A 21075-nucleotide genomic window follows, 5' to 3' on the forward strand; every position below is an offset into this window, starting at 1 on the left:
TATCTGTTTCTCCTACCTACAGGTATCTGGTGTGCCGTAGCTATAGACTTACTCCTAGGCTAGACTCTATAACAAGTAGCCCAAATTCGTAGTGCTTCTCTACTTAGTGACATTCTTCTACCCAGTGAAAGAAACCTCGCCATATCTCATATTTATAGATTTATTCGAGATTGACGATGGTGGCTAAATCATGTTGGGTTGCTAGGCGTTGTTGCATCGGTCATCACAGCCTCGGCTCCCTCTGAGGCTGAAGGACCAGGTTCAAATCAGGCTGCCTAATGTGCAAATAATGCATGTTGGTTGATGCCTGATTACATACCCCTCTTTTTGAGTGGCCAATGTTAGACAACCGGAAATTCCCTCAAAACCAGTTTCGTCGTCATTCCTCGGATACCATTAAATACCTATTCGTCAGGGTTAATCGTAATGACGACGCGAAAAAAGCTATCGAGCCCAACTCTCTACGCTATCGCATGGGTCGCTGCATTGCCTATCGAGCGGGCAGCGGCAACCGCTCTCCTCAATCATCGTCATGAAGAACCGGACGCTTTCGATCAGCACGCCAACGATGCCAACGCCTATGATTGGGGAGAAGTCGGGCAGCACAATGTGGTGATTGCTTCACTTCCTACAGGAGTATACGGCACAACCTCAGCTGCAATCACAGCATCCCACCTATTATCTTCACTTCCTCATATTAGGATCGGCCTGCTTGTGGGCATCGGTGGCGGCATTCCCCGTCCTGGTCGAGACATACGGCTTGGAGATATCGTTGTTAGTCAGCCTGATGGGCAGAACGGCGGCGTGGTGCAGTATGATCTGGGCAAGGCCAAAGTCAACCAGACCTGGGAGCAGAAAGGTGCTCTCAACATGCCCCCTCCAGTGCTTCTCAACGCACTTGGGAAATTACAGGCTGAGCATGAAATCGAAGAACCAAGGATCATAGATCTTCTCCAAGGACTTATCAGCAAATATCCGCGAATGAAGAAGCATTATGTCCACCAAGGCGAGGAGAACGACCGTCTTTTCTCACCAGACTATGAGCATACTGGTGGTAATACCTGTGATGCATGCGATTCATCCCAAGAAGTCGAGAGAGCCCAGAGGGAAACAACGGACCCAGAGATACACTATGGCACAGTGGCATCTGGCAACACTTTGGTCAAAGATGCTGCTGTTCGAGACATCATCTTACGACGGGTCGGCGAAGAATGCCTATGTGTCGAGATGGAGGCGGCTGGCTTGATGAATACCTTCCCGTGCCTTGTTATCAGGGGCATCTGCGACTACGCCGACTCGCACAAGAATGACCGTTGGCAACGGTATGCCGCTGCCACGGCTGCTGCATTTGCAGTGGAACTACTTGGATGTGTACGAGCAAGGCAACTCGAGGAAACGCCGAGTGCTCGGGAGCTTATGAAATCAAGTTAGTGGTTTGGTCAGATGAGAGAATGTTCAATACTTACTCCGCCATAGTTGCCACGGTTGATCACAAGATTACACATTTAAAGTGAGATGAATACATGCATTTCTTCCCGTCCGAGTTTCCCACAACTAACTAATGTCTTGAGGGAGTCAATGGACTCATCCTACTCAAAGATGGTCCTCGACCGGCTCCCAACCGCCGCAGGGGCTGCCCACGATTCTTCTGATAGTTGGCTCCAAGCAACTTGTCTGGAAAACACTCGAGTCGATGTCTTGCGTGAGATTTACGATTGGGCCAGTGATCCAGACTCGAACTCGACCACCCTGTTCTGGCTTAACGGCATGGCTGGTACAGGGAAATCGACCATATCCCGAACTGTCGCCCAACGCTTAGCCGAGTTGGGCACCCTCGGAGGAAGCTTTTTCTTCAAGAAAGGCGAGACTGACCGAGCCAATCCTTCCAAGCTGTTCACCACCTTAGCTGCTGGTCTGTCGAGGTGGCAGTCGGCCGTGTCTCAATACATCGGGGAGGCCATCGATCAGAATCCTCAGATATTTGACCAAATGCCTCATCAGCAATTTTCGAAGCTCATCCTGGAGCCTCTATCCCAGGCCACGCTGTGTTCTGGAAAGCCCGTTATCTTCGTCATTGATGCTCTCGACGAGTGCCAGCATCATTCCATCACCAGCATTATCACCGATGTCCTCCCCCGAGCTCGCGGTCTACGTCATCCTCGATTGAAATTCTTCTTGACCAGTAGGCCCGAACTGCCCATCCAAGCCGGTTTCCCAAGTGTTGACCGGAAAAACACTTACCGAGACATGATCTTACAAAATGTGCCTCATGATATCATCCGGAAAGATCTCGAGACGTTTCTCAGGGGAACCATTGAACAGATTCGAATTCGCTACAACGATGGCTCTAGTAGGCTGCCCCCAACCTGGCCCGGGAAAGACGCAATACAACAGCTTGTTAATATGGCCACGCCGCTCTTCATTGTCGCGTCAACTGTGTGTCGTTTCATAGAGGACCGACGTCTTGGGAGTCCGAAGCGACAGATGGACACAATTCTTGCTGTTAAGGATCGGACGCATGCGTCGATGCTAGATCAGATGTACCTGGCTGTCCTCAGCCAACAATTCGAGAGCAGTCCGAACAGTTACACGTCGCACCAGAAGAGTCGGATTGTCGAAGAGTTCCGCCTCATCGTCGGCTCCATTATCCTACTTTCAATTCCTCTCACAATACCGGTGTTGGCACAGCTACTCCACGGTAACCAGCACATCAGTGACTTCCAAGAGACTATAGAAAACAGGTTAGAGCTTCTACACTCGGTCTTGAGCGTCCCCCCGCCTTCAGAGCGTCTTGATTCCCCTATCAGGGCTCTACACTTATCCTTTCGGGACTTTCTCCTGGATGGCGAACGTCGGGATGTCAACCCGTTCTGGGTGGACGAAGCCAAAGCTCATCTAGTTCTTATTGAGAGCTGCCTGAGGGTAATGCGAACTAGTTTGCGCGAGAACATATGCGAATGGAGCGACCCAGGGACCGAAAAGACTTGGATTAATCAGGAAGAAGTGAATTATTGTCTACCTCCACACGTTCAGTATGCATGTCTGCATTGGATTGACCACGTGGAGCAAGCACACATTGATTCAGTCGCTGGAATGGTAATCCTTGAATTTCTTGAGATGCATCTACTTCACTGGCTTGAGGCCTTGAGCTTCCTGAACCGAGTTTTGGAAAGCGTGGTAATGGTTGAGAGACTGAATAGTGCTACCCAGGTAGGCTTACAAGGCTTGGGGTTGTTTCATAGCTGACCTGTACCAGGATGCAGGGCTCCCCCAGCTGTGCGAGCTTCTCTCCGATTCGGTTCGGTTCACAGGCGCATATGCTAGGGCGATCGACCTCGCTCCTCTGCAGGTCTACTCATCGGCCCTTGTTTTCGCACCACTCAAGAGCCGGATACGCACCGTTTTCCACGCCCAGATTCCGGACTGGATCTCCATTGAATCTCAAGTAGAGGATGACTGGAGCGACTGCCTCCAGACACTCAGGAACCCGCGCCATGAAGGCTGGGTCTCACACCTTTCTTTTTCACCCGATTCCAAACTCCTGGCATCCATATCAGGGGGTTATGTGGTATCTATCTGGGATGTCAAGACTGGTGTCAAGGTTTTAGACACGGAAAGTGAAGTCGCCCTTTTCGGAAGAGTGAACTCGGTGACCTTCTCAACTGATTCAACCCTGCTTATTGTCGTTTCATTCGCACAGATACAGGTCTTGAGGGTTGTGACTGGGGAATGTGTTTACCATCTCTGTCACCCTCGGAGCAATGTCACTTCTATGAGCCTATTGAGTCAACATCTGATAGCATCTGGATCAGGCATGGGAGATATACGAATTTGGGAACTGGAGACTGGTCGGCTTGTGTCGAAACTTGGAGGGCACCATAGGCCAGTCAGGGCCTTTGCTGTCTCTGCAGATGCAAAGCTACTGGCATCTGGATCAGATGATGGAACAGTTATGATCTGGCAGGGGGATAACTGGATCCATGCCAAGACACTGTTAGCACCAGAGGGCGGTGCCATTTCCAGGATGGCGTTCTCCACTGATTCAAACTTGATCGCAGTGGCAGTCTCCTCGCTTTCAGACGACAAACCAACAACGAAGTTGGTCACGGAGCTGCCTCTGCTAACCTTTACTACGCCGCTCTCCTTACCTGAGTCGATGCCGTCCAAGGACTGGGAATTGAGCGCCTCGCCGCACTCGGGGGCGGCACCGGCAACGTCCTCGGACACGGTCATTATGGATGACATGAAGTGCCCAGGCGATGACATGGTGGGTAAAATCGTCATCTTTTCGATCGAATCATGTCAACCAATCCAGTCACTATGCAAATACCATCGCTCGCCGGACCTGATGTTTCGTTCCGGGTCGGTATTGGTGGCCTCAGACCCCAATACCCTGGCAATGTCTACTTGGCAGGCTGATACAGGTCAGTTATTGCATGAGGTGCTAGATGATCCGAGGCGCATCTTGACCGTCACTGCACTATCCAGCGAGCCAGTAGTCAAGATTTCTGCATACTTGAATATGACGGAGATTTGGTATACTGATTCTGGGGAGTGCCGACCACGTCGCATTTTGACGGACGATAGTATTACTGGATCAACTGCAGTCACCATCTCGGCTGATCTGAAGCTGATAGCGTTTGCAACGATAGACGGCGACGTCAGGGTCTCTCAAGTCAGTCTAGCCAAGGACGACTGTCCGCAGTTGCAAACACTAAGGAGCAAAGAGGTGATCGGGGCTCTCTCTCCAGATTTTAGCCTACACGCATCCTTTGATTTCGAAATGTCGAACTTGAGGATTCGGGAAACGGTTACGGGAAGATGCCAGCATGAATTCAACAACAAACACTCTCATGACCCGGTTATCTTTTCGCCTGACTCCAAAAGCGTGCTCTTAGTGGAAGAGAGGGTGTCGGTTTGGAACATCGAAACCGGCAGGCAATTACTAGAATTTGGAAGATCCGTGAAAGATGGGCGCCTCTATAAGGCAGCATTCTCGCCAACATCGGAGCTAATTGCAATATGCGACTGTGGAACTATACAAATCTGGCAAGTTGCCACGAGAAAATGCATCCGAACGCTGAAGGCCTTTTCTCAAGAGCACACCCCATTGTTGTCATTCTCATCTGATTCCACATGGTTAGGAGTATACTATGGAGGAATCGTCGAATTATGGGATATCTCTACGAGGTGGCATGTGCGAACGATCCGCAAGCCATCGGGCGAGGAATGGGACATCAGGTGTCTGGCCATTTCATCACACGCAAAACTGGTCGCAATGGCATCAGATCGTGGCGTGGTCTGGATTTGGCAGGTCGATACTGGTAAGCTCCTCGGCTCATGGGATACTGGCGTCCCGAGCTCTCGACTATCATTCGAAAATGGTGATACACAGCTTCTCACTAATTCCGGTCTCATTGGCATCAACTTAGCCCGGGTGGTTGAGCACGAAACTATGAGTACTGAGTCAATATTCCCCGCAAACCCCGTAGAACTGTCACCCGTGCTCTCGAAGGAGGAGGATGACGCCTTGTTTAGGGTTTTTGGGGGGAAAATTGGGATTGGAATAGACTGGAGCGGGAACTGGATCACTTGGAATGGCCGACCCTTCCTTCTCACTCCTATCGAGCATACCAAACAACATGTCGAAGTTCACGGGTCATCAGTCCTTCTCAGGCCCACCTCAGTCTTTCTCAGGGCCACCTCAGGGAGGCCTATGGTTATCACATTCAACCCTCAAAAGCTCACAAACCTGTTTCCATCTTAAATATAGGGAGACAGAGGAGTAAACACCATGTTCCCAGAACCATACCAGAGGCATCTTCAAAATTCAAGCATAGATCTATTCTTATCCATCCCATGAATGGATGAGACGGTCGAACCTGACACCTTAAATGTTTATACGTGTGACATCTAAGATGCCAACTCAGCAAACACATCCAAACTCCTAAGAATATCATCTTTTCCATCGTGGAACAACACGCGTACAGTGGGCAATTCTTCTTTCGGCCAATTGTCTGTTTGTATACGAAGCGATATCGGGACAACAGTCCCCTGGGTCTGCCAGTTCACTAAGCTCAGCCCAGAAAATTTACCACTGATAGGAACCGTAGCGGAAAATTGAAAGAAAAGCTTGACCCTGACCTTGAAACGAACTATTTCACAAGCTGGATTAGCAGGTTGGAGGCCTGTAACCTCGGCCATGAACTCAAAAAGTGAGGCACATGCCCACGCATGGCAGTCTAACCGCAGTGATACTGTATCTTCACACCAGGTCGTCAGACTTGCGATAGCTGCGTCCTCCAGGGACCCCAGAAGGAATGGAACATGTCGTCGTAAAGGAATCCATCGATAAGGGCAAGACCACGGAGGGCATAAAACGACATGGCTGTTGAAAGCTGAGTAAATTTTGTGCCTTGAACAACCAGCTCCACCACAGGTTCGTTATTACATAATGGCGAGAGAGATTTCTTTAGGATGTCAAGAGTTTCGTCACCAGTGACAGCACCACAGAGAACTGCCCAAACTTGAGGGGTCTTCTGGCTCAGTTATCCCGTCAAGGGCCGGGCTTCACCTATATCAAAGAGCACGTTATCATCACATCATAGCATAATATTTCGATTAACACAGTGGCTTCCAGATGATGGGATGTTCCCGAGGCAGGAGGACTCTTTGAAAGGAAGCTTGAGAGAGGAGCGCCTTTCCCCATTCTACTGACGGCACAGTGCTGAGGATATCGTGGATCTCCTTAAACTGGGCTGGCTCGTATAGAGAGAACGGTATGAGTGGTGGAGAGAGTAGCCATTGTGTCGTGACGCCGTTGGATATGAGGATCCTAGGTGGTTTAGGAGCAACCCAGCTCAACTTCACTTGTTTGTTCATGTCAACATCTTCGAATGCGTGAAGAAATTAGTCTTCTTTCTGATCGATTCGCAGACGAGCTGTCATGTCAAGGAACGTCTCCCAAATCGCGTCGGTTCCAACACCATCAAGGACGCCACCAGTAACTGTGATCTTTATTTAGCCTTGATCTACTGGAAGGCGTGCGACCTAGCTATCCATCGTACACAATAAAGCAACATAATTCACCTCTTATCATCCAGAGCTAGCCGCGAGAGGAAGGAAAACCTAAGTCAGATGTAAGTAAAATCGCCCAGCGATAAAGAACCCTCCTTCTTTGCAACTAAGGAACAACCTCCCCCCCACCTCCAGGGCTTATGCGCCGATAAGGCCTAGACCTCAGTGCGCCCGGTCAGTTGCCCATATGCGGGTATGAGGGCCGCGGGTCCTCTTCGAACCCGCTACCTTGGCCGCGGAATGACCGGCCGGGGCTTCCCAACTTGAAGTATGAACGAAAAGAGTCAAGTTCAGTATATCTATCCACGAGCTGGATGTTAAGTCGCCAGCTTTCGATTGATCAAGCGGTCGAGCTGAGGGGCCTCTTACTGCAAAGATTCGAGACAAACAAGCAATTAGGGTAGTTCAATGGATCGCCTCGGGCGATATAAAGGGCCCAAGTCGACCAACATTGGGGATGTTTGATGATCAAGACGGGCCAGTTCCGCTCCCTTGGCGCCATAAAACGGAACAGGGGTGGGCAGCATAGTTAACTCTAAATCCAAGCTTAAAAAAGATTGGGACGCGAGCCAGCACGCTAGTCACTCGGTTAAGGGATAGCGGACAGACCAACGTTTTTTGCCGCGTTAGAGGCAGCCGTTAGAGAGGGTGGTATATTATCTTTCGCGTGACCGTGTTCATGTATCTCCTCTGTTGTCACAAGACTACAGCAGGTAACTCGCCCCACTTGGGCTTCTTATTGATAAGGTACCTTCCTGAACGTGGGAATTACTCTTGAAGTTATGTACCGCGGGAGATCATCGGGACTTATGGCGTCACCTAATTCAGGTGCGCTTTTATGTACTTTCGATCTATAAATTTTGATTGGACTGACACCCCTGTCGTGACCTCACTGTAGTCTTATGACAACAGAGGAGATAAGTGAGCGATTTATGTAGGCCAAGGCCTTGCTATCTCCTTAAATCCACTTAATCGCTAATAAACTTTTGCTTCGTTAAACATGTGGAGCAACAAGATGTTCTAGATCATGAAAGACGTCCCCGATACCGGTAAGCCGCCGTTATCTGATCTGTGTGGAAAAGCTACCCGTTACACTCCTTTTAATATTCGACATAAATACTGTCCCACTTGGCTCTTCCGTACTGTGCCCGACCTTTACTTCCTCAGACTCCATCGTTTCAGGGCGTCGACGATTTCACCGTGGCCGTAATTGATTATAGCAAGGAAGATCCCATTTCGGCTTCAAAGGAAGTCAGTCTTGCAACACCTCACGAAGTCCCTGTCGATCCAAGCATATCACCCGACTCAAATTCTGGAGATGTTGATAGCTTGCCGTTCGTTCCAATGAAATGGAAAGTCGGCTCGGTCATGCTCATCTGCCTCATTAGCTTCGGGGCTTCCTGGTCTGCCAGGCTGACCTCGTCGTTAAAGAGCACAGTTAAGAAAGAGCTAGGTATCAACAATACGCAATTTGCATTGCTAGAAGCTAGTGAAGAGCTCATGGTCACTCTCTTAACCATGATCTCTGGCATTATAACAGATCGGATTGGTGGCGCTGGTATGTTCCCTTATTCAACCTCTTGTTACCCTGTTAAAGAGCACTTATATCTAACTGATCGACCAGGAGCTATGCTCTACGGAAACTTGATCATGACTGCGGGAGCATTCGTTATCGCAGGCGCAGCGACTTGCAAGTCCTATCCACTGATGATCTTTGGGAAAATCGTCGCAGCATTAGGCGACATCGCCACACAAATTGCTTATTACAGAGTGTTTTCAGCATGGTTTGCCCCTGGTGGAGGATTTGGGACTACGATTGGTCTTCAAATTGGGATAGCTAGAATTGGCGGCTTTCTTGGAAGCTCTACGGCCAACGTCATCGCCAAGGTATCGAAATCTTCTCCCTAATCCCTCTTAACATAGCCGCCTGGTTAACCTCTCTTTAGAACCTCGGGAACTTTGCCTGGGTCTTTTGGATTGGAGCATGCGTCTCCATCTTCACAAACGTGTGCACGCCTGTCTTCTTCTTCTTTACCAAGCTTGCCCGCACGCGCTTTCGGGCACCACCTGATCCTGCCACGGGCGAGCTTCTTGTCGAGAACAACCGAAAGTTCGAATTCCGCAAAATCCTCGAACTACCCTGGGTGTTTTGGACTATCATGCTTTTCTCTATGGTGCAGACAAGCTGTTCTAATGTCTACTCTCAGAACGCGACCGAGCTTGCCGAGCACCGCTTCGGAGTTGATGCCGTCGCTGCTGGTTGGTACGCATCGTTGTCTCAGTATGCCGGTAGGCTATGCACACACCTTTGTTATTCTACCAAACCAATGAGACTGATCCGGTTTATAGGCTTTTTCTTAGCCCTTTTATTGGTGCTGCCATCGACATATATGGCCATCGTGTGACGCAGATGGTCATATGTGGCACCGGAATGCTGCTGTCAATGGGGCTTATCAACTGGGGCACCACAACCACCAGTGCCGCAGCTTCCTACGCATTCTACGCCATCTTCAAGACGTTTGGTCCGGTGACCATCATTGAGGGAATCCGGACCAGTATGTGGCATCAAGATGTCTTTGGCACTGCCTACGCTGCCAAGGTGACAATGAATAATGCGTATGCCATGTCTATGCGCCAATATTCCTAACGCAGCTAACTCCTAGATCAGAACCAACATCATCATTCGTATTATTACTGGTGTCATTCAAGACGCTGATAATAATTCGTATGACCGTGTCACAATCGTCTACGTGTTTCTCGCCACCGCCTCCACCGTTGTGTCTTTAGCTACGTTGGTTGGATGTTGGTGGGCCACCGACCTCCGAATCTTGCAATTCACACGAAAGCAAAGAATTCGGTTTGGAGATAAGATAAACGAGAGGAAGGCCCAATGCCATGGATCCAAGGGTAAGAGGGGTAGGGTGATCAGCAAGGCTTGTTTCCTGATGTTGTTGGTATATGTGCTAGGTAGCTGGGCAGCCTGGATCTGGGGTGCTGCTACGGGTAACAACTAAGAAAAAGTTATTACAAGTATAGGCCATCTCTGTGTAACATCCTGCGGATCACTGGAGTGATGGGAGCTCAATCCGCTGGGGTCCCGTGGGGAGCAGGACAGGCTTGCCTTACCTTGACTCGTAACTCCTTTAGTACCCTTAGTTCTAAGCCGCATGTTAATTCTTAACAGTAAATCATAGTTTGTTATATTCCCTTGCCATCGTAGTAAACTTTCAACCCACACCAGAATGCACACAACCTAAGCCAATAATTAGTTAAAGAAATCAAGTCAAAGTCCCAAGTCTGATTCAGCCCTTGAGGCTGACAAAGCCACAGCTCTCCCACCACGGCTGAGCCAACCAAGACAGGCAGCCGAGCAGGCACCTAAGGTAGGCTGTGCAAATACCGACTTGCTGATTACCCCTCAATCCCTCCAGACCTCATTCCAATCTTATCTCTCAACCTAGCTTGTCGTGTTCATCCTATCTGTGCATTACCGCCCGTTCACTCAAACTTCCATCCCTAGGATGGATCCATCATCCTCTTTCATCTACAAACCGCTCGACCGGGCCAAATCTGAGATCCGAGTCGTTCGAATCCCAACCAAGGAAGACGACAGCCTCCGGCTCGACACGGTCTGCCTAGACGATAATCCCACCTTTGCCGCCCTGTCATGTATGGGGCGATCCCAACATCAAAGAGGCCATATCTCTGGACAATCAATCATTCCCAGTGACCAAAAACCTCGCCGCAGCCTTGAAACACATCCGTGGCATTTGGACATCGGAGCGGTCCCCCCACCAGGCTCAAAGCCTATGGGTTGATGCAGTGTGTATCAACTAATAAGACCTCGATGAACGGACCCAGCAAGTCCAGCTCATGAGCCGCATATACAAAAGCGCAGCTCTTATCCTCGCGTGGCTCGGCCCGGGGGATCATTCGCTCGCTTACTCTACAATCAACCTGCTTGCCAGAGAGATGTATGATGATACGGCGCAAAGGTTCAATGAAGAAAAGCTTTCTCGGCTGGATTGGTTGCAAGAACATCCCTCTCTATGTTCCGACGACGGCCCTAGGCAATCGGGATCGGGTTTCCGAAACCTTGCTTGGTCCGCTGTGGCTACCTTTGTGAGAGATCCTTACTGGACTCGCGTGTGGATCTTTCAAGAGGTTATACTAGCCCGTGAACTGCTCTTCATTAGCAACGGTTTGGCATTGGTTACTTGGCCAATGTTCTCTACCTTTCAAAGGGGCTTTGACCTGATGCGGAAAAGTATTCGCAAACTATCCTTACCAAGACCAAACTACTTGTCTCCAAGCGTGTGGTTGGCATTGGCGACTGAGTTGGCGAGCGTCAGTAACATAGAACAGCCATGCTTCGCAAGAGGGATTTTCAGAAATAGGTCGAAAGTACCTCAAACTCGGAACTATAGCTGGGTCATGTCAAGTTTTGCAAGTGGTCGCAAGGCTACAGACCCCAGAGATTACATCTATGGGCTTCTCGCCATTACTGAAATCCCAATTGTCCCAGACTACAACAAGACGGTCTCGGACGTCAACATCGAGTATACGGCCACCTGGGTCGAGACTTGCAGTGATATGAGAATCGAAAGATTTATTACCTCTCTTTCGTTCCTATCTCACGCCGGAATTGGCATCTACGGGTCGGAGGCCGACTTTCCCAGTTGGGCGCCCAACTTCCCGGCCGACGGAAAGCTTCCCATCTTAGCAAGGATGGAAACTGGGTATGCGGACAGAGGAGTTTTTGGAGACGACTCAAGCAAACTCCCGTTCGTAGTCGCCAGGACAAAGAGCCTGTTTGCCTGGGGCATTGAGGTTGACACGGTTCGCTCCGTTGCCCAGGATCCTGTGTATGGATTAACGAGGGTGGATTTGCTGAAAAGTGCCGCCACCGCCCTTTCGCAGGGCAAGCGATATAAAACTGCATCAGGAGCCCTAAATGCCTTCTTCCGGCTGTTGCACAGGGATCAGTCGGGAACCGTAAGCAGATCAACTATTATCCGTGACCTCTCTCTCTTTTATCCCTTGACCAGGTCTTTAGATCAGTTAGAGCCTCAGCAACGGGACAAAGTGGAGCGCGATCTGCGGTTTTCTACAGACCCAGTCGAGTTTGAGGCCCGATTCCGCGAGTGCTTTGCTCCCGGCGCAGATTTTCGACAGCTGGGATTTGACAGAAGTCTGAGGGACATCATGATGGAGTGGCCCAAGGGAATAGTTGGTGAATCCTGGCAGAGAATGGAATTGCATCTGATCAGAATGAGAACGAACTGGAGGTTGATTGGCACGACTAACGGTTATTTGGGCCTTGCACCACGTGGAACTGCAGTCGGCGATAGGCTTTGCGTACTGAAAGGCTCTGATGTCCCTGTCCTTCTACGGAGGACAGATCTGGGCTCGTATACTGTCGTGGGGACTGCCTTTGTGGAGGGGCTGATGGATGGAGAGGCGGCAGAGCTTGAGCAAGCTAGAAAGGGCATGCATCAGTGGTTTCAGATGCAATAGTTAGAAGAAGGCATATTCTTACTAAAAGTCTTTACGCGTATTATTATTTGTTTATATTTATGTCAGGATGTAATCTGCCCTAAAAGTAATTGCTATTTTAATTTATTATTGGCTTAGGTATGAAATAGTAACTAAATAGCATTATCACATATTTGCCACAGCATGTGGTATGGCCTAAGAAAATAGGTCTGCGTGAAATCGAAGGAGAAGCTTAACCCCGGCCTTGAAAACCTAACACGAATCACTACCTACTCTGGCTCAACTGATATAAAGAGGACTAGCATGTTTCGGATACCATTTAATCTAATACTATTCCAAATCTTCCTGCTGCCTTGCCAGAATTCATCAAATCAATCACTCTGTGAATGTCGTTTATGTCTTTAAACGTCGTCATGTGGGCTTGGATGCCATGTTCATGACTGAAATTGATAGCTTCCGGCATGTTCTTGGGAATACCACTGCTACGGCCGGCAATTCGGTATTTGCCAAGGAGAATGTCGAGAGCGCTGATGGACAATGGCTTTTGTGGGATCCCAGCAACCATCAAAAGACCGTTGATTCTACAAGACCGGTTAGTCTAGAATGGGATGAAATCGATCGTCTTTGGCTTACCGCAATGTCTTTGGGGCACTTTCGTATGCCGCATTGGAAGCGCTGAATACGGCAGCAGCATGGCAGCCACCACCCGTGATCTTCTTGATCTTGGTTTCGTAGTCTCGTTCCTCAAGTGTGTTGATGACATAGTCGGCGCCTAGGCTTTTCGCGTCGTCAAGCTGGGATTTGGAAATGTCGATGCCGACAACCTTGAGCTTCAGTGCCTTGGCATATTGCACAGCTTCCATTATGTTAGCGTGTCAAAGCTCTTGATAGCATCTTGAGGACGCACCTAGATGCCCAAGGCCACCGCAGCCTATAATGGCGATCCATTGTCCCTCACGAAGGTCACATCCCCGGATAGCATGATAGGCTGGTAAGACGTTAGTAAGCCCTTTGATCTTGGCGGCATGAATGAGTGATGGATGCTGACCAGTGATCCCAGCGCAAAAGAGCGGCGCAGATGTGTCTGGGTTCATACCCTTGGGCAGAACCATGGCATTCCGATAATCAGAAACGGAATACTCAGCAAAATGACCGGGGCACGAAAAGCCGTGCATCTTGCCTGATCCTTCTTCGCAAAACAGGTTGTGGACTTGGCATCCCTCGCAATCATCTGATGGTGTCAGCATAGGGCTGCTTTCGAGACGTTGTCCACGTACAACAGGCGTAACTGCAACCGAGGCAGCCAACAAGGTCGCCAACCTTGAAACCCTTGACTTCTTTTCCAACCCCGACCACGTAACCTGTATTCTCGTGTCCGATCGTGATTTTATCGGTGGGGGGCTCCTCGGCCGTATGGCCCCAGAAGAGCATCTGGTGTGGAGTGTCAGTCCACACGAGCAGTCTGCAGGTCAAGGTAGTGTACCAGGTCTGAATGACATAGAGAAGCACTCCTTGTTTTGATAAGAATCTCGTTGTCCTTGTAACCAGGGATATCGATACGGTTAACTTCAACCTTGTTGCTCAGCTGTACATGTTGTCAGTCGTTGTTCGAGGTCTGGGGGAGGGGTCATGGGTCTTGCCTTGTTGTATTGTGCGGCAAGCATGGTGCCTGTCTCCTTGGAACCCATGGTGATCGGCTCGAACGTGGATCGATACTGTAGACACGTTGTATTGGGGAATCGTGAGAGTCTGGACAGACGGCTTCAGGGATAAGAGTCTTCGTTTGATGACTAGCTGGAAAACAAGCATAGACCTAGCAGGATCTTACAGTGAACATTCGACATTAAAAAGTATTGGAACCAATGCAGAAGAGTATCTAAATAATGACTCAGTTCATGGGCAGCGGTTTTTTGATTAGCCGTCTGACTGATCAGGTCGCCTGGAGAGCATCGACTACCTGGCTAGCACTATGTTAGAGATCAATACACCCCTATGAGTCTGTCATGATTGGCTATTGACTTCCACGGAATTAGTTTCCGACTCCTGGACGTAAAGGTTGAAGGCCTTCATGAGTCAGTCAAGAGCGGCGTTAGTTACCCCACGGGTTATCCTCCATCCTTGCATAGCGCACCAAGTTGGCATGAGTCAGTCGCCCTGGCGCAAGCAAATGGGCCCGGCGGCACAAATACGGCACGATCTGAGTGACGTGGCGCTGAACGGTGGACCTGGGGTACATGCTACAACCTGGAGATCCGGGGATTCTGGGGTTCGAGACCAAACGTGGGGAAACGGTCGACTCGACTATGATATCTGCCTTATAAAGCCATTGAGCCGACGTTCACAGATGCAGTTTGTTCCCAGCCAATAATATCATACGCTGACTGGTCCGTTTGGCTCTGTCACATCAACCGCTAACCTCGCTCAACATTTCTCTCACCTCGCGTCCCTATCACTGACGGCGCATCAACATGTTTACCAAACTGCGTGGGAGGTACCTCCAAGCTGCAATCACGTTCAGTGCCGGAAGCGCCTACCTGCTTTTTGGTTACGACCAGGTAAGTGTCTCTTGATCCCTCTGTCATGTTCAAGCGGCCAACAAGGAGTCATAGGGCGTGTTGGGTGGTCTTGTTACCCAGCCCAGCTTCCTCGATGCCATCGGTAATCCGAGTCCCAGCTTCCTGGGCTTGATTGTCGCGTTGTACAATATTGGCTGCTTGGGGGGATGTATTGTGGCCTCCTTGATTGGAAACAAATGGGGTCGACGCAAGATCATCATTTGGGGCTGCATCATCATGATCATTGGAGGCGTTATCCAATCCGCTGCTTTTGACGCGGCGCAACTCATTGTGGGCAGACTCATCTCTGGAGTCGGTAACGGTAAGCCTTCAACTTGTTCGTTCTTGATATCTACTAAACATTACATCCCTAGGCATGAATACGAGCATTGTGCCAGTCTATGTCTCGGAGTGTTCACATGCAAAGCACAGGGGACGTGCCGTTGCAGTGCAACTCTCAATTGTTATTGTAAGCGACCTCCTCCGTCTTGATACAATCAAAGCTGACTCTCTTTTAGTTTGGCACAGTCGTGGCCTACTGGCTTGATTATGGGACCATCAAGCATCTCACAGGAGAGGTAGTGTATATGAGCTGTCTATTGAGCTATTAGCTGATACAAAGCAGGTCGTCTGGAGATTCCCGATTGCCTTCCAGAACGTCTTTGCCCTGGTGACGGTCGCTACCCTCCCCTTTCTTCCAGAGACCCCAAGGTGAGGCATGAGGATCCCCTTTTGTAAACATGTCTAACTAATACCTTGATTGAAGATGGCTCTACTCCCACGAATATCGGACCGAAGCGATTGAAGTCCTCTCTCGGTTGTATGATTGTCAGGAAGATGACCCAATCATCCAGTCAGTCCGACAAGAGATCGAGACGGCCCTAAACCTCGAACATCAAACCGAAAAGTTCTCTCTCAAGAACCTTATCCACGACAAGACCCCGGTCAAGAATACCCGTCGGCTTGTTCTCTGCTTCATGATCCAGCTGTGGCAGCAGTTCACGGGAATCAACGTCATCGCTTTCTATGTTACAATCGTTCTCGAGACCAACGTTGGCTTGTCTAAGGATACGAGCAGTCTCGTCGCTGGCTGCATCCAGATTGCTTTCTGGCTGAGCACGTTCCCTCCCATGTATCTGCTCGATAGAGTTGGCCGACGACCGATGCTCATGTTGGGATCTGTGTCGCTCTTAACTGCCATGGCCGTCTTCACTGCGGGCATCGCGGTCAACACACCATCGACGTCAGCAATGGCTCTAGCGTTTCTCTTCATCTACGAGATATCGTTCGGCATGTCCTGGAACAGCATTCCTTGGCTCTACGCTCCAGAGATTACTCCCCTCGAGCTGCGACACGTGGGTTCATCCGTCGCCGCATTTTCCGAATGGCTCTGGACATTTGTGAGTGTTTCATGTTTCTGAGGTCTCTAGTTCCAATTCTCACCAGCTCAAAGGTCATTGCTCTCATCACGCCATATGCCATCGACACCGCAGGTTGGAAGTTCTATATCTTGTTCGGCGTCATGATTCTTCTCAACATTCCTTTCACTTATTTCTTCCTCCCAGAGGTAAGCTTGCTAACTCCAATTCCTCTCATGAGGGTCTGTCTAACGAATTCTAGACGAGTGGAAAAACACTTGAAGAGCTTGACTACGTTTTCTCTGGAGATGAATTCAACGCTCATGAGATCAAGGGCGACAACGAGGAGGGCAGAGGATCGTGCGTCCAGGTCGAGAAGTCGCTTTAGGGGGGCAAGTCTGTAGATACATGGTTGTTTCCGAGGCACAGGCGGTAACGTTCAGACTGAGCGGCTAGAACGGGGGGATACAAGCTTTGGTCTCGTACATCACCGGGTATAAATGGCGGTTGAATAGGTACGGAGTAAATTATGATGTGTTGGTCATTAATATTATTCCACAAATTTCATTGCCAATGGCAGACACCAGCTTTGACTCTATCTACTGGGTAATATCAGTAATTGCCCCAGTCATCGAAGGGAATCGATCCTGGAATGCTTTGCTAACTGTCCAGTTCCTCAGATCCCGTATGTGCCTTTCGAAGATGGAATGCAGTGTGCCCTCCCCATTCAGATCTGACACAGCGTCTAACCCATCAAACTTCCAATTCACACTGACATTCTGGGAATAGTAATCTGAGAACAACTGGAAAGGATATTCGGCTTGGTTCTCAATGAGGATATCACGAACACCAGGCCTGACGAGTCAGCTTCTGATCCAAAGTTCCCATGAGGTGGCCAAGCTTACCACGGTATGTTGTCAATCCAAGCAGCGTGAGGCACGGCGATTTGTGTCACTGTCGGTCTCAGCCACGAAGGCATATCAGTATAGTGTTGCTTAGTAGGGTGAATTTGCCACTGAATTGTCAGCTACGCGTATTCATTGACGAGACGGAGAATAATACATACCCTCATGGTGTGGCACATCAAATAGAAGAAGGCCAGCTTTTCGGCCAATTGTACAGAAGGAAACGTCGACAACACTCTGGACATTATGCCACTCAAAGGGTGCACCGAATCAACCTGCTCAGGGTTGACGAGGGCACGTGTCGAGGGTCTTGGAGGGCCAACGATCGAGTCCAGGTCCAGACCATTCGACAGCATTTCCCTTCTAGACTTGAGAAATTCAAGAAGTATGAGGTCTAATGGGCATGTGGATGGTACGTGGGCAGGGAGAATTCCGAATACGGCGTTGGACGGGGTGTAATGACCGACATTGGCTATCGAGCCGCCAAAGCCTGAGTAGTCTTCCGTTGTGTCATGCTGGACCACGTGGGATGCTTCTGTTCCTGACTGCGATGAGGCGCTGTAGGGAATGTGGGAGTCGGGGGCCTGGTGGCTTCCAGGGGGTGACAGAAAACCTGCGTTTGCTGCCGGGGAAACATGACAAATGGCATCCTCATTACCCATATCATCCGGAATGTTATAGGGTTGGTCATGTACGGGGCCTGCATGATTCGTGGGTGTCGGTGAGCTTTGGCACTGCACCAGCTGGTCGTCAAAGGGCTCCTCCGTGTGGGATCGTCTGGCATGACCTGAATCCTGTTGAAGCTCTGGGCATTCTTGAAGAGCTACAGGCAGTGGGTCGTCTTCGGCCTCTTCCTGGCGAGAAGGGGTCCCTGTAGTGGTCTGTTGACCCCCAATCTGACTCTCGTCTACCAAACAGGTCAGTTAGCTACAAAATGGCTCTCATGGGCGTCCTGAGCTCACCCCGCGATGTGTCTTGGTCATGTGCGTCTCGGTCATGAGTCTTGCTGGCCTGCCTCAGGGCCTTTGTCACAAGCTCCGAGATGGCTTCCAGGCAGCTTATCAAGGACTGGTTCTCATCACGCATGGAGTCGATCTGGGCGTCTTTCTGGCTGCAGGTTTCACGTAGCTCAGCACATGTCCCCTGGAGCTGAGAGAATTGAAGCTCGAGGTTGGTGATGCATTCCTTGTTCCGCTGACGAAAGGCGCGCTGTGCCCTACGATCGACGTTGCGTTTGTGCTGGATCTGCTCCTCTGTAAGGTTCGACACGGCCCTAGAGCGCTTCCGGGAAGAGGCTGCTCTGGCCGTGGCTTGAGACGGGGCCCCGGTCATGATTACAGTATGTTGCAGAGGTGCAGATGAATACTGTACGGATGGATGAATGCGAGGCGAGCCCAGTTGATGGTGCGAGCTCTGCACTGCATCAACCAAGCTGGAGATGCGGGGGGAAGGGAAGGCGGCTAGCTACCGAGGTGACAAATGCAGGGTCCCCACGGGGTAATGCGGGGTAGTTTGAAGAGCGAGATGCAATAACCAAGGGTCAAAGGAGGCCGAGATTGCGCTGTGGATCACCGACATGCCATGTTTGACGGAGGAGAGTGAGGCGAAAGGGGGAGCACGTCAAGAACGAGTCGTCATTAGTCATGTACCAGATGAATGAGACACGGCTAGTCCCATCCGCCCCAAAACAGTGCTGACTAAATGGGTCTTGGCGTTTAGCTCCGGCCGCTCGAGGCTGGGAACCCTCAACGCCACCCACATCACACACGCTCTTCTTCCTGCGGAGCGGCTGCATCAAGGACTCTCCCCTGTTGATAGGCCGACATGCTCCATCTCGAGTCCTCACTTACTCAACTTCCCTCAATACGCCATGTTAATCAGAATGGTCTTGGGCTCAGTGTACGCTCTCAACGCATGCTCTCCATTCTCCCGACCAAGGCCGCTTTCCTTTGTTCCACCGAAAGGGCACGAAAACGAAATGGTGCTGATGCAGTTGATCCCGACAACTCCAGAGTCGATGAGCGAGCTAAGCCGAAGCGCCCGGGTGATGTCTTGGGTGAATACGCCAGCCATGAGCCCATACTTGCTGTCGTTGGCACGTTCAACAATTTCTTCTTCGGTTTCAAACCTGTTGATAACGGCTACTGGTCCAAAGATCTCATCTTTGTAGATGAAGGATGTATCTTTGGTGTCGGCAAAGACAGTCGGTTCAATAAAGTAGCCCTGTATCGGTTAGGCCCTGGTTGGTCAGGTCCATATCAATGCACTCACCTTGTCACCCAACTTTTGCCCTCCGATCAACACTTGTCCGTCCTTTTTCTCTATGGCAGATGAGATGATTCCCATGATACGATCGTGCTGGGCCTTGTCCACAACCGGCCCAATCTGCGTCTCAGCCGCTTCCGGGTCACCAATGACTTGTCGTTTAGCCTTGAGGCCTTCAAGGTAGGCTTCAATAAATCTGTCATAGATCCCCGACTGCACGTACACTCTTGTTGCTGCGAAACAGATCTGACCCGAGTTACTTACGAGTGCATTAACGGCCCTTGAATCCTTAGCAACGACGACTTGGACAGGAATAGCTCTTCTCACCAGTTGACAGCATTTTCGAGATTCGCATCGTTGAATACCACGGCAGGGCTTTTACCTCCAAGCTCCAACGTGACTCTCTTCAGGTTGCTTTTGGCTGCCAAAATTTGCACCGTCTTTCCTGTCTGGATACTGCCCGTGAAGCTGACCTTGGCAACGCGCATGTGGGATGCGAGAGCAGCCCCTGTCGAGCCATCTCCAGTCAGGACCTGGAAGACGCCAGGAGGGAAACCAGCCTCGAGTACCAGCTTCCCAAGCTCTGCGGCCATCAAAGGTGTCTTCTCGCTGGGTTTCAAGATGAAGACATTTCCGGTGGCGAGTGCAGGGGCGGCCTTGAGTCCGACAGAGGCCAGTGGCCCGTTCCATGGGATAATGCTGCCGAGACATTAGTTGACAGCCAAAACAAGCACCGTCGGTGACCAAGTCTTACCCTGCCACAACACCAAGTGGCTCATTGCGGACTATCTTGTAGAAACCGTCATCAGCGGGAAAACTCTGACCAGCATGTTTATCGACCCATCCGGCGTAATCTTGTCTTGTCAGTTTCTAGGCACCATGTCTCCAAGATTTGAACAAAACTCACAACGGAAGCAACCAATAGCGGTGCCAATCTCGGACTTTCCAAAGGGAAGAAACGGGGCTCCCAGGGTAAGTCGTGTAAGATAGGCAAGACGCTCTTGGTTGGCTTCGAGCAAATCGGCAAACTTGAGGAGAATTTCCGTCCTCTGGGTATGTGTCATTCGTCGCCAAGGTGAGTCTGGCTTGAATGCCTCGTTGGCGTAGGCGACGGCTTCGTCAACATCCTTGTCGCCTGCGACTGGAATTCGATCGCTGACCAAATCTCCGGTGGCTGGATTGTATACAGACACGCTTGTGGTCTGTCAGCAACATGGCGCGGTAACTGGAAGGGGTTAAGGGTACTAACTATTTCTGGCTACTACTATCGACATACTTGAGTCGTCAGTTTGCACTCGACAGGACATAATGATAGGATTCTCACCTGGTTGTTGATAAACAATTGGGTCAAATGGGGTTCGAGCTCCATGGTGGTTGTTCTTAAAGGTGGTGAGGCAGCGTCTCTGGAACGGCTATGTT

General features: G+C 50.2%; 5 protein-coding genes and 1 pseudogene across 6 annotated transcripts, besides 1 other annotated feature; 3 read left to right on the forward strand and 3 right to left on the reverse strand.

The window, feature by feature from the left end:
* Positions 1–426: 426 nt before the first annotated feature.
* Positions 427–5767, forward strand: NCS54_01104200 (Hypothetical protein; the record flags this gene model as incomplete). The annotated part of the gene is made up of 4 exons (XM_053156328.1): positions 427–1426; positions 1477–1510; positions 1572–3210; positions 3257–5767. The coding sequence occupies 4 exons, from the start codon at positions 427–429 to the stop codon at positions 5765–5767; spliced, it is 5184 nt and encodes a 1727-aa protein (XP_053012303.1).
* A 2492-nt stretch (positions 5768–8259) lies between these two features.
* Positions 8260–10091, forward strand: NCS54_01104300 (annotated as a pseudogene). Its single transcript has 5 exons — positions 8260–8635; positions 8702–8964; positions 9024–9340; positions 9427–9693; positions 9746–10091.
* Positions 8260–10091: a sequence feature.
* A 2801-nt stretch (positions 10092–12892) lies between these two features.
* NCS54_01104400 (Hypothetical protein) lies at positions 12893–14410 on the reverse strand (the record flags this gene model as incomplete). Its single annotated transcript, XM_053156329.1, has 6 exons — positions 12893–13154; positions 13207–13429; positions 13481–13804; positions 13851–14004; positions 14057–14158; positions 14402–14410. The coding sequence occupies 6 exons, from the start codon at positions 14408–14410 to the stop codon at positions 12893–12895; spliced, it is 1074 nt and encodes a 357-aa protein (XP_053012304.1).
* A 631-nt stretch (positions 14411–15041) lies between these two features.
* Positions 15042–16874, forward strand: NCS54_01104500 (MFS domain-containing protein; the record flags this gene model as incomplete). The annotated part of the gene is made up of 8 exons (XM_053156330.1): positions 15042–15128; positions 15183–15450; positions 15503–15597; positions 15647–15706; positions 15754–15839; positions 15895–16528; positions 16582–16695; positions 16749–16874. The coding sequence occupies 8 exons, from the start codon at positions 15042–15044 to the stop codon at positions 16872–16874; spliced, it is 1470 nt and encodes a 489-aa protein (XP_053012305.1).
* Positions 16875–17085: 211 nt separating this feature from the next.
* On the reverse strand, positions 17086–18723 carry NCS54_01104600 (Hypothetical protein; the record flags this gene model as incomplete). Its single annotated transcript, XM_053156331.1, has 4 exons — positions 17086–17341; positions 17392–17501; positions 17553–18298; positions 18354–18723. The coding sequence occupies 4 exons, from the start codon at positions 18721–18723 to the stop codon at positions 17086–17088; spliced, it is 1482 nt and encodes a 493-aa protein (XP_053012306.1).
* A 528-nt stretch (positions 18724–19251) lies between these two features.
* NCS54_01104700 (Aldedh domain-containing protein) lies at positions 19252–21025 on the reverse strand (the record flags this gene model as incomplete). Its single annotated transcript, XM_053156332.1, has 7 exons — positions 19252–19614; positions 19663–19936; positions 19984–20355; positions 20411–20510; positions 20564–20850; positions 20906–20931; positions 20981–21025. The coding sequence occupies 7 exons, from the start codon at positions 21023–21025 to the stop codon at positions 19252–19254; spliced, it is 1467 nt and encodes a 488-aa protein (XP_053012307.1).
* Between the last annotated feature and the right edge of the window lie 50 nt (positions 21026–21075).

This window comes from Fusarium falciforme, chromosome 9, assembly GCF_026873545.1.
Source record: "Fusarium falciforme chromosome 9, complete sequence".
NCBI lineage: Eukaryota > Fungi > Ascomycota > Sordariomycetes > Hypocreales > Nectriaceae > Fusarium > Fusarium falciforme.